This window comes from Malus sylvestris, chromosome 15, assembly GCF_916048215.2.
Source record: "Malus sylvestris chromosome 15, drMalSylv7.2, whole genome shotgun sequence".
NCBI lineage: Eukaryota > Viridiplantae > Streptophyta > Magnoliopsida > Rosales > Rosaceae > Malus > Malus sylvestris.
The window spans coordinates 37,809,768-37,821,254 of record NC_062274.1 but is presented as its reverse complement, the minus strand read 5'-3'; the positions used below and the strand labels follow the sequence as shown (position 1 = coordinate 37,821,254).

The window sequence follows — 11,487 nt, the reverse complement described above, 5'->3', positions numbered from 1 at the left end:
TGTGGTTTCTGAATTTCTAGTCATTGTACTTTTCTTTTACGTTTTACCAAAGAATTTTTATAAACAAAAATTCCAAGAATAAGAACGTACAAATAAGCAAGAAAACGAAAAATCTTGAATGCGAGAGTCTTCTTCAAGCATGTGAATCAAGACACACAATGAAAGCACCAATTTGTGGATGAAAATTTCCGCCTTCTTCTTCTTGGACGAAAATGCACCTGCAAAACAATTAACACATAAGATCAAAGCCAAGAGCACGCGTCTACGATGAATAGGGGGCTTTGGCCGAAGAATCTCCGATGCCAAAGTTAGAATTTGAGGGAAAAATATTTAGAAAAATTTAGAGAATTTTAGAAGAGAATTGAACTTAGGTTTTTGGAGAGAATGAGGCTATATATATGGTGTGGCCGACCCTATTTGGAGAAATGGGGATTGGCCACTTATGGTGATTTTTTGTTCTAATTGCAAGATATTATGTCAAATAATATTTTAGAATCAATTAGGAAATTAATCAATTAATTTTGGTAATTAATCCCAATTTGAAAAAGATAAATGGGAGTTACCTTGTAGGTGAGGATTTGATGAAGAGTGATGAGAGGGTTTAAAATAATACCATTTTGATCACTTTTGACATTGATTGAGCCGTCATTATCCGCTGCTTGCGCATGGGATTCTCAGTGTGCTTCAAGAGAAATTTTGTTTTTTTACCGAAAAGTCCACATGTCGCCTTCATATTTTTCTTAATTATTTTTTACTCCACAACAAGAACAGTAGATCGCAACTCATTCAACATAATTGAACTAAAAATTTAGCATAATTCTAAGTAATTCCTATCAAGCTAATTAGTAAAAAAAAAAAAAAAAAACTAATTCGCACAATGCATGTCTTACAATTAAAAAAAAAAAAAAACATGCTAAGAGTTGACATTCCAAATTTAAATTAAGAACAGTAAGCAATTCAAATAAAATAATTTACAACTACCTTTATGTGCCTTTGCAATTCTAATGAAATGCATTTTTAATTTACTCTCGTAGTCTATTTCTTGATAACCACAAGACTATAGTGGTTGCGGTTCTCAAAATTCGAACTAAAAATATCTCACTTAAATATGAAAGAGAATACCATTAGAGTGTAGAATTAAGTGACATTAAAACAATATATTAAGGTAAGACTAGTTACTTAGTACTACGGTTTAGTGATATTCTTCTGCACTTGTAAATTAGAGATCTTTGGTTCTATTTTCGTCAAAGACGAATTTGAAACACATTATTGCTAGTCAATTATAAGGCTTAACTTACTCCCACATCCCTTAATGTAGATAATATTGTTGGTTAAAAAAAAAAAAAAGTAAAACTAGTTATCAAATAGCATAATATCGCTCTCAAAGGGTAAAATTGGATGTTTGCTATCAGTGTTGTTCGAATAAAACATAATTGGGCCGGGTCGAACAACAGTCTAGTTCAGGCTCAAATTTTGGAATTTTGGACTTGAGCCGTGGCCCATTTTACCGCTTCGTCCGATTAGACGTTTTCTAAAATATAGCCCAACAAAAAAATTGGAAATATACACGAGACCGGAGCAACATCCTCTTCTTCGTCCTCCTCCTCTTCCTGCGTACTCGTTCTCCCATGTATGTCTCCTTCTCTTTGATCGTGTTCTCTTGTTTCTCTTCGTAATTTCTATGATTTTTTCATTACTCTTCTGTTTTATGTCATCAATTTGTTAGGGTTTTGTATTCCTCTCTGAATCTACGGATTAGGGTTTTAATTTTTATTATCGCCGAACTAGGGCTTTTTTTCCAGTTTAAATCGATTATCTTCAACCGAAATTATCACTGCTTAAGCGTTGCTTGCTGTCGAAATTCAGGTTTTTCTGTTTCAATTTCTATTTTTTCCTTGGAATTCATGTATTGTGCATCTATGTATTTGGGTGATGTTGCTTTACTGTATTTCCCTCTGAATTTTGCTTAATTTTCATTAGTCTCTTAATTGTTCGTAAAATTTTCAAATTTTTTGGGCTAAAATTTTGTCTTTTTTCTTTCTCTTACCAGTTTGTAATCGAGATTAAAAAATTTGCTTGGTAGGAGTTGAAAGAGCGAAGGATATAGAGTTGTTCTGCTGGTACGTTGAGTCTTTTATGCCCGGGTGTGTATAAAGTGCAAAAATGTCGGTAACAGCAGGTGTAAGCGATACAGTTATTGCAGTAAGGGATAAGCTCAGAGGTAAAATTGGGCAAACTAAGGTTAAAAGGTATTGGCCTGGAAAAGCTCCCGAGTGGGCAGATGATGCCGACGAAGATGGGGAGTTTAAGATGTCCAAGGCAGCTGCTTTTCCCACTCACGATTCTGACGTTGTTAGGAAAGATGATCCTAGACTGCGTCGTTTGGCTGAGAGCAGGATAGATAATCGTGAGGATGTTAGAGCTGACCATAGGCGTATTCGGCAAGCTGAGATTGTTTCAACAATTGAAGAGGAGGCCAGGAGGCAGGAAGGATTGGAAGCAGAGGAAGAGGACGCAGATGCCCAGGAAGAAAGAAGAAGAAAGATTAGGGAGAGGTTGCTTCAGAGGGAGCAAGAAGAAGAAGAACTACTTCCCTCAGAAGATGAGGAAGAGGTACAGGAAGAGGAGGAAGAGGAATCTGAGTACGATACTGACTCGGACGAAGAGCTTACTGGTATGGTGATGCTAAAGCCTGTCTTTGTCCCCAAGTCGGAGAGAGATACTATTGCTGAGCGTGAGCGACTTGAGGCTGAAGAACGGGCCCTTGAGGAATCAAGGAAGAAGAAATTGGAGGAAAGGAAGAGAGAGACAAAGCAGATTGTGGTTGAGGAGATTCGGAAGGATGAAGAGATTCAGAAGGGTTTGGAATTGGAAGCAAATATTGAAGATATTGATACTGATGATGAACTAAACGAGGCAGAGGAGTATGAAGCTTGGAAGGCAAGAGAGATTGCCCGAATCAAAAGGGATAGGGAGGATAGGGAAGCAATGTTAAAGGAAAAGGAAGAGATTGAAAGGGTCAGAAACATGACAGAGGAAGAGAGGAGGGAGTGGGAGAGAAAGAATCCAAGACCTGCACCACGACCAAAGCAGAAGTGGAGGTTCATGCAGAAATATTACCACAAAGGTGCTTTCTTCCAGTCAGAAGCTGATGACTATGCGGCAACGGCTGGAACAGATGGAATTTACGCACGTGATGTCTCTTCCCCTACTGGAGAAGACAAGATGGACAAAACAATATTGCCCAAGGTCATGCAGGTCAAACATTTTGGTCGTAGTGGAAGGACGAAATGGACCCATCTTGTCAATGAGGATACCACTGACTGGAACAATCCGTAAGTTCAATTTCCTTCCTGAATTTTCCATGTTTTTTAACCACTTTCTTATATGCACTAACTGCATTGGATACGGCAAGAACTACTGTATTACTTGTTTTCTAATGGTAGCACCTTAAGCACTGTTATGTTTTTTGTTTTCTTAAGGACGTGTTATGTTTGTATCATCTCCCCTACACTTTATTTGAAATGAATTAAGGACTGAAGGGCTGAATTGTCAATAAAACCTTTAGATATCATGGGTTAGAGAGTAGAATAGTAAAATATGAATGTATAAATGGGGAGCTTCATGAGCTTTAGTCTTGTATATCGGCTCAGATAGTTAGATATAATCATCAACTAATCGGTAATTTCTTCGAATAGAATAATATGCGCATGCAACACATTAGGATATCAAAAAGAATAGTAGCTCTGGTAGTATTCCAGAACATATTAATTTGACTCTTCCATAGTTCTCTGAAAATAACAACTTTGTAAGATTTTAAAATTGGTCAAGATTGCAAAGAATACAAGCTTTGTATGATTTTTTCCTGCTCAAATGTGAAGCTTGAGTGAACTTGGAATGAGTCTGAGAAACCCTTAGTTGACATGTTTAGGGGTGCTGTAGTACTGCAAATTTATCAAATCTTTCCCTCGGAATGATCCTCGGAATTTTAGTAGTGATCTTATGATCTAGATCTCTGTTTACTTCCTTTCCCTTCCTCTTGTGTCCTGCATAATTATATGTGCATCTCTTACGACTCCATGACTCCAAATATGCATTGAGTGAGCAAGCATCCTTAAGCTGTAAATGGAATAACAGAAAGGTAAAATAGATTGGATTATGTTGAAGTCAAATATTTAGGATATTTAAGCTAAGTTTTTTACATGGTATATAAAAACTAGGTTGATACTGTTATGGTCATATAGATACTTTAAAGTTTTGACCCAAAACATTTGATGCTTTGCCTTTAAAAAAGTTACATTTTCTGCATGTAGTCCAATGTCCTAGTGAATAAGGGTGTTGGGTTTCCACCCATGCGTCCCGGTTTCGAAACATCCCCTCTCCTAAATTAAATTATTGTAATAGTTTTGAACCCTACCCCATCCCCTTAATAATAATAATTTTAAATAAAAAAATCGTTATGGTCATATTGTGGTTGTTACTTAAGATGGGTGCATGTTAGTAGTAGTATTCTTTTATTTTTGGTGGTTGTGTCACCTGGGTTTCTTTGTATTTGAAGTTTCACTGAGGGGAACTGTCAGTTGTTATGCATCAATTGAATTGGTTTTTTTTCTTTTCTTTATTTTTTGAGGGAGAACAAAAGTTGAGATGTAAGCGAGCACAGTCTCATGCATTTTCTATTTATTTTCTGTATTATCACAAATGCTGGTCCTGCTGCTTGTTTTATTTTACTGTCGACAAAAAATTCACTAAATTGCTTCCTTATCAAGCACCTTTGTACTGCTTTCTGTATTTCAGGTGGACATACAACGATCCTCTTCGGGCAAAGTATAATGCTAAAATGGCAGGAATGAATGCACCTATTTCAAAACCCAAAGGAAGCAAGAAATTGAAGGACTGGGAGTGTCGTTGATTTCTAACTGCTCTGAGTCATGTGCAAGAAACTAGGTTATCTGTTTCATCCCATGTTTTCATGGACGGCAAGTTTGTGGGAGAATATTATGCTCTCAAATGTATTCGTAAGTTTTTAGAAGGCCATTTTAAAGGGAATACATTTCTTTGTCTGCTGTCTGCTAGAGATTCTGTTTTTATAGTACGGTTATAGATTTATGCCGTCTCCTTTTGTCCTCCGCTATGAATGATCATTTCATCCAACTGCTGTCCCAGAACGACGGCGTCTTTGGGTGCCGCACATTCTTTTGTCCCAACTCAGTTGTCATAGGCATCACCTGCAATTGCAATTGTAAACTCTACTCCATTCATTTTGTTTACAAAATTTTGTCTACAAATTTAGTCTAGCATTACTCCTTGAGTAGACTATTTCCGACTACCTGCAAAAGAGCAAACACCTACGATTAACCTTGGGTACCAGTGGGCCACCCTGCCAAATGCTTTCTGACGGTCAAATTAGTAAGTAGCGTTGAGACATTAAATAGTGGGCAGGAGAATAATGTATTTGTACAAAAGGGTTACCAGAATTATGGCCTTGTTGCATACCCTTTCCGCGAACCATTCAACCCTTTTATTCTAGTTTGATGCAAATTTGTAGGGTTTATAGGTGGTATGCCAAGAGTCCAACTGAACCCCAATAAACCTATGTGTGCTAAAATTACTAAGTGGGACGGGAAAAATTTTCCTTTTCCAATTTAGTTTCCTATTCTTATTTTAATTTAATTCTCCTAATCGTATTTAATTTAAATATTAAATAATATAGGAATACTTTAATTAATTTTCTTGTGTTCATGCAAAACAAGATAACCTAGGTTAACCAAAGTGCTTGTGTTCATGCAAAACAATTTTAAGAACACATGGATAAATTTAAACTAAGTTTAGAGTTCCAACATTTAGATTTCATATGAGTATGTATTCGTTGTTGAGGTCCCCAAGCGTTAACCCTCTACTAGTTTCCACACGAATAAACCTCTGGTTGGTGAAGCAGGAAGACAACGAACAGCTAGGACCTTCTCCTCCAATAGGTGCGGTGATAAGGAGTATAGGATGTGGCGTTTTGCTTTTTAATTTCTCGAAAACCTAATTCCCTTTTCTTTAATTTTTTGATTTCACATGGTATAAAATCCACACTATATATAAAAGCCCTTTAGGCTTACATAGAGAAAATTCCATAAGCCAATAGTATTACAATTAAACCCTCCACCACACATGTGAGCCGCATGCCCTAGGAGACACTTCCTTTGGGCTTGCCGCACACCCTTTGTCGTTGGGCTATAGTCCGGTTCGTTCCTATTTTATATTTAATTAATCTGGTTTTTTCCAGAATAGGCATCCTTATTTTATTTTACATAAAATGAACAGTAAATAGAAAGCCCAAACCCATTTGTCAAAAACAAACACATTTAATATAAACACTTTATATTAAATCTAACCTTCACCAATTTTATCCTATTCGATTGGATAAAATACAATTCTTGAATGAGGTATTCAACTCCAGGTATGAATAAAAAAAGAAATCTTTATTGGGTTGTAACTCCAATTTTTTTATGAAGGGAATGAATCTTTTTACCAAAAGATTAGAAAAAAATGGGTCTAGACTTCTTGCAGGAATGATTTGGAAGATTCAAAATAAAAAATAGTGGTATTTGCTAGCAACAACATAATGGAGGCAGTCAATCAATATGGATTGATTCAAAACTTTAGCATGGGCTCATGAATGCAGGCAATCAACATAACAGAGAGATAAATCAGTGACTCTTTCCATTGTGCAAGCAAGATTGGTTGGATTAGCCCACTTTTTTGTTGAGTATATATTTACTTGTACAGCTTTCTTGATTGCCTCTACATCGGGCAATTTGGAACAATTTATATTAAATCAACCTTCACCAATTTTATCCTTTGACATCATTCTGTTGTGTGTGATCTTGTAGGTTCCAACTAAAGATGGTAGTGGATAACTTGACTAATCTAATTAATCTAATTTTACACAATTAGAAATAATTATAATTCTATTTTTTAGAAATATCCACAAACCGAATAGTAACATCTAGCAATGGCTTTCGGCTACCCATATTAGTTATAATAGGTTTGAATTCATATAACAAATATTTAGAACCATAGTTATGGTTTCAATGCAATTCAGTTCCTATGTCTACAATATTGCGATCATAGATTTTAAACCATGGAACATTTGTCAGACTCTAAACATGAATATGATTGCCTTGATATAACATAGTTAGGACTTAAGATTTGTAAAGTATGTATATCAAGATTGGAACATCTTTGCAATCCCCTCCCTATAACTTAAGTTATTCTTTAGACCATTCTAATCAATAACAAACCGTCCTAATACGTTATTAGGTCACACGATGGATTGACAAATATTCTCACTTGTCATTTTGTTGTCGATGACTCGACATTGGGTTGCCACGAATAACCAATTACATGTTGCCATGTCAATTTCTTTTCGAGCATACTCCAACAATCTCCCACTTGCATGAAAGGTGATTGGCACGCACGACAATCCTACTATTACGAACATTGTTCCAGCTATATGCATCAATCACTCATTGAACAATGGAATTCCACTATGCTCATTTTAATTATCACCTCTGAGGAATGCTTATGCTCATATCTCATTTAGATATGAACTAGAAGATAGTAGGAACAACTTCATGAAACCTATAAGTTCTTATGGCTTGACCTATCGCCGCATTAAGTCTGCAGTTAAAGAAAACACTCTTGATTGGTTAAGAATTTCAAATTCAACAATTGAATTTTGAAACCTGCTTAATCACCCGCCTAATTTTTAAATGGAAGAGGGAATATTGAGGCCGCTGGAGTGTTTTTGGGTGCAGTGATGTGCAGCTGGGTGGAGTGGGGGTGGGAGTCGAAGATCACGGACGTGGACACGATGGTTATGGAGGAAAGACAAAGGAGGTGGGGTATGGATTCGAGGTAGGAAGGGGGAAGGGAGGAAAAGGAGGAAAAAAATGAGTAGTTGCTAAAGGGAAAAGGATACTCAGGGGAAGGGGGTTTGAAGATGAATAGTGGGAGTGGGGGCCCACTATGTTGAAGAAACAAAAGAGGATTGGGAACGGAGAAAGAGGGTGGGTTTTCAGACGACACGTGGCGACACTTGATACGACCACGTTTTTACAAAATACCAAAAACACATTAAAAATTCATAATAATTAGTTTACAAGTTTGAGAAATATTAAAAATTGCAAGCACTCATAATTGCTTCCACTACACTTTGACAACTGACATATCATCATTTGAATTTAAAAACCCTTCAAACTATCATGAATATTATTTTTTATTTAATAAAAAAACTCATAATAATTAACACAAAAATGGAAAAAAAAATATATAAAAAAAATGATGCCAACATTTGGAATCACATACATTATGTTTTGACGAAAGTTAGATTGTCATTTGGATTTTTGTAACCCTCCAAACTGTCCTGGATAGCATTTTTTCCAATGACTTAAAAAAATAGTGATAATTAATTTACAAGTGTGAAAAATAGAAATGCTAATAATGACAAGTCTTACAACTTTCGTAGTGTAGTCAACTTCGAAACTCGATACCCTAATCCATAAATGTTAGTGACCAACACTAATCGTCTAATATTTGTTTACGCCTACACTTCATTTTTCATCACCAAAAGCTGTTTTTTAGAGTTTACATTTTGAAAATGTAATCTTATAATCGATTGAAAAAAATAACGGGAATGTGACACGTTCCGATTTTTAAGGTTAGCGTTTTGTCCGTAAGATTGGTTTCTACAACTATTAATCTTTTATTTTAAGAACAACTCCTTGGTCTTCTCAATGATTGACTGACAAAAAAAGTGGGTGGGTCCTAGAATGAAAAAGTGATAATGTTAATCCTGGTGGGGTGACAGGCATACACTTGGATAAATTAGATATTATTAATATTACGTTGATATTATTCCTATACAGAAACCTAAACTCTCAGTTACTGTTCATGGACAATGGAGTGGCTAAAATGCCCTCCAAATATTTGTCTCAAATCGGTTTCTCTCGGCTTTTGTATAGTGGAAGGGCGGTTTTGCCCTTTCGATTCCACGCGTCCATCATCTTGCACTTGGTCTCCACGTGTCGTCGTCGTTGGTAAGGAAGATCCTTCTAGCGTCTTCCATTTGTTCCAACGCTTTTCCGCTTCTCTTCCCCCCTATTTCTTTCGCTCTCTCTCTGCCTCAAATTCAATATGATCATCTAAAAACTTAGCTCCTCTGTTTTTTTTTTCGCCATTTTCCAGAAACCGTTCAAAGCGTTTCAGGGGCTATTCTTCATTTACTTCTTGATCTTCTATTTGGTTAAGAAAAAAGTTTCCAAATTGTTTCAGGTTTTTTTTTTTTTTTTTTTTTGGTGTTTTGTGTGTGGTTGTTTGATCTGATTTTTTTTTTGACACGTGTTGGTAAGGGAAGGAGGCTGAATTTACGTGTGTTAGTCGTCTAGGAAAGAAAGAAAGGTGGAAAAGCGGAGCTCTTCCATTTGCTTCCACAAATTTCTCGAGCTCTCTTTCAAGCTCGGAACCCTGGCCTCTGCAAGCAAATCAGGTTCGTCTCTCGCTCTCTTTCTCTCACCTTTTGTTTCGATTGAATTTCAATCAACGTTGGAGCTTATGCTTCCACTTCTTTTCTATTTTTCTTTTCCTTTCACTTCTCTCTCTCACTTTCTATAACGATTCTCACCTTCTGTCGTTGTCCAAGCTAGCTTTCTTTCGCTCTCAAACATCATCCGTTGTTGCTATCTGACCTCCCCGTAGCCACCAAAGCAATATAAGCTTCTTCAAAATTTCAGTTTAATTCGAAGAAAATGTTACCCTCAAAAGCTAGGGTTTCCTGGTGAGTCTTCTCTCGACAATATACTTTCTCTCGATCTAATTTTTTAAGTGGTTGAAAATTGGATATGGTGATTCATTGATTTTTATTTTTTATATTTATATTTGTAGCTGTTAATGGCCTTATACAACTTTTTTGTAGGTTTTTGTTGCTACTTCGAGCCATGAAGCATGCAGTGTGGAGCCATTTATTGCTACTACGGTGCTTGGAGAAATCATTTTGGAGTAGATTCATGAGATTAGTGGGTACTTTTCTTAACCCTTCTTTTTGTTTGATGAGTTTTGTGTGACAACCCATCCCAAATTTTATGATTTTATAAATTTTAAAATGTGAATTCACGAGAATACCCTAGAGACAAGGGTATTGACTTTCGTGGACCAACGTACAGTGAGACGTACAAAATATTTCTATAGTGTATATCTAAAGTTCTCGGTAAATTTTTTGTATATATATATATTGCTATTTTATATCTTGGCATAAAAGATATTATTATTATTATTAGAAGGGTGTTGAAATTAGAGAGGAAAAAAGAAATGGGAGAACTAGAGGGGAAGAGGAAGGGCAGAACTGCCCAGAGAGACTAGCTGAATCAGGAGGGGAGAGAGGAAGGGCTGGCCAATCAAAAAGCAGAAAGGAGGGAAAGGAGAAAGAGGGAGAAACGGGGGAAAGGGAGAAACGGGTTCCCCAACTCGCATGACCCGTGCACCCATCTCTCCATATTTTCCGGTGGTTTTCCACCAGATTTCTCACGAATTGGATCAAGGCACCACTCCCAATCATCACCTAGTCATTTCCTCTTCCATTTCCATCCAAATTTGGAAGGGATTTTATTGTAATTTGGTGAAAAACACCCGTGGGTGCCGCGGGGAACCATGTGTTAAATCCATCAATTGTGAAACCATTTCCTTCAATTACCACTACTAGAACACTCTCCTAGAACCTAGGAACAAAGCCCACGCAGTGGTGAAGACGTTGGAACACCGAGGATGTCGAATTGAAGAACGCCCATTCTAAGGTTTCCGACGGGTTTTAGCAAAATTGGGGCTCTTCCAGGTTAAATTGGAATTGGCCACAGGTATAAAGTTTATTCTACTCATTGAGATCTTCATTCTTGTAAATTTTGATAATTTTTGGAAATAGTTGGATTTTCCGGCGAGTTGAGGCGGCCGACCGCCACCCGCGGCGGCGCATGGCCTGGGGACCGTCGATGTTATTCTTAGGCTAAATTAGATGTGTTGAGTTCAGTTTTGATGATTGACACACCCCGACCCGGGATGTCCACTAGTTCATTACATATCTCATCACATATGCTAGCTCATCACATATGTCATCACATATGCTAGCTCATCACATATTCATCACATATGCTAGCTCATCACATATTTCATCACATATGCTAGCTTATAAGTCGGAGTCACCTCTAGTGACCTGTACAACTTATCCATAGCTCAATAAGTATACCTGCACACGAGTCGGAACCACCTAAAGTGGTTTGTACGATATGACTGGGTGTAAATAAATAAGCTTAAGTGTTACGATCACGTGAAGACTGTGCGAATAATCGCGGGTCACCTATGAGTCGGAACCACCTAAAGTCGTCTGTACGACAGGACTGTGCACCTACCTTGGATCCAAGGCGAACGTAAGGTGTGGGAGATGAACAT

At 37.1% G+C, this 11,487-nt stretch overlaps 1 protein-coding gene across 3 annotated transcripts; it reads left to right on the top strand.

Moving 5' to 3' along the window:
* The first annotated feature begins 1,501 nt into the window (after positions 1–1,501).
* LOC126604408 (uncharacterized) lies at positions 1,502–5,066 on the top strand. 3 transcript variants are annotated; one of them, XM_050271659.1, is made up of 3 exons: positions 1,502–1,630; positions 2,084–3,335; positions 4,798–5,066. In XM_050271659.1, exons 2-3 carry the CDS (start codon positions 2,164–2,166, stop codon positions 4,910–4,912), a joined length of 1,287 nt encoding a protein of 428 aa, XP_050127616.1. In that variant the 5' UTR covers positions 1,502–1,630; positions 2,084–2,163; the 3' UTR covers positions 4,913–5,066. The 3 variants fall into 3 exon arrangements, with proteins under 3 accessions (XP_050127616.1, XP_050127614.1, XP_050127615.1); XM_050271657.1 differs by having other exon boundaries at positions 1,534–1,630; positions 2,051–3,335; XM_050271658.1 differs by lacking the exon at positions 1,502–1,630 and adding an exon at positions 1,686–1,866 and having other exon boundaries at positions 2,051–3,335.
* The last annotated feature ends 6,421 nt before the right edge of the window (positions 5,067–11,487 follow it).

Bases quoted from the DNA above. Each gene is read 5' to 3' on its own strand.
- LOC126604408 (XM_050271659.1), top strand. From the start codon at position 2,164: ATGTCGGTAACAGCAGGTGTAAGCGATACAGTTATTGCAGTAAGGGAT. The intron at 3,336-4,797 runs GTAAGTTCAATT...TCTGTATTTCAG, and splicing joins ACCACTGACTGGAACAATCC to GTGGACATACAACGATCCTC.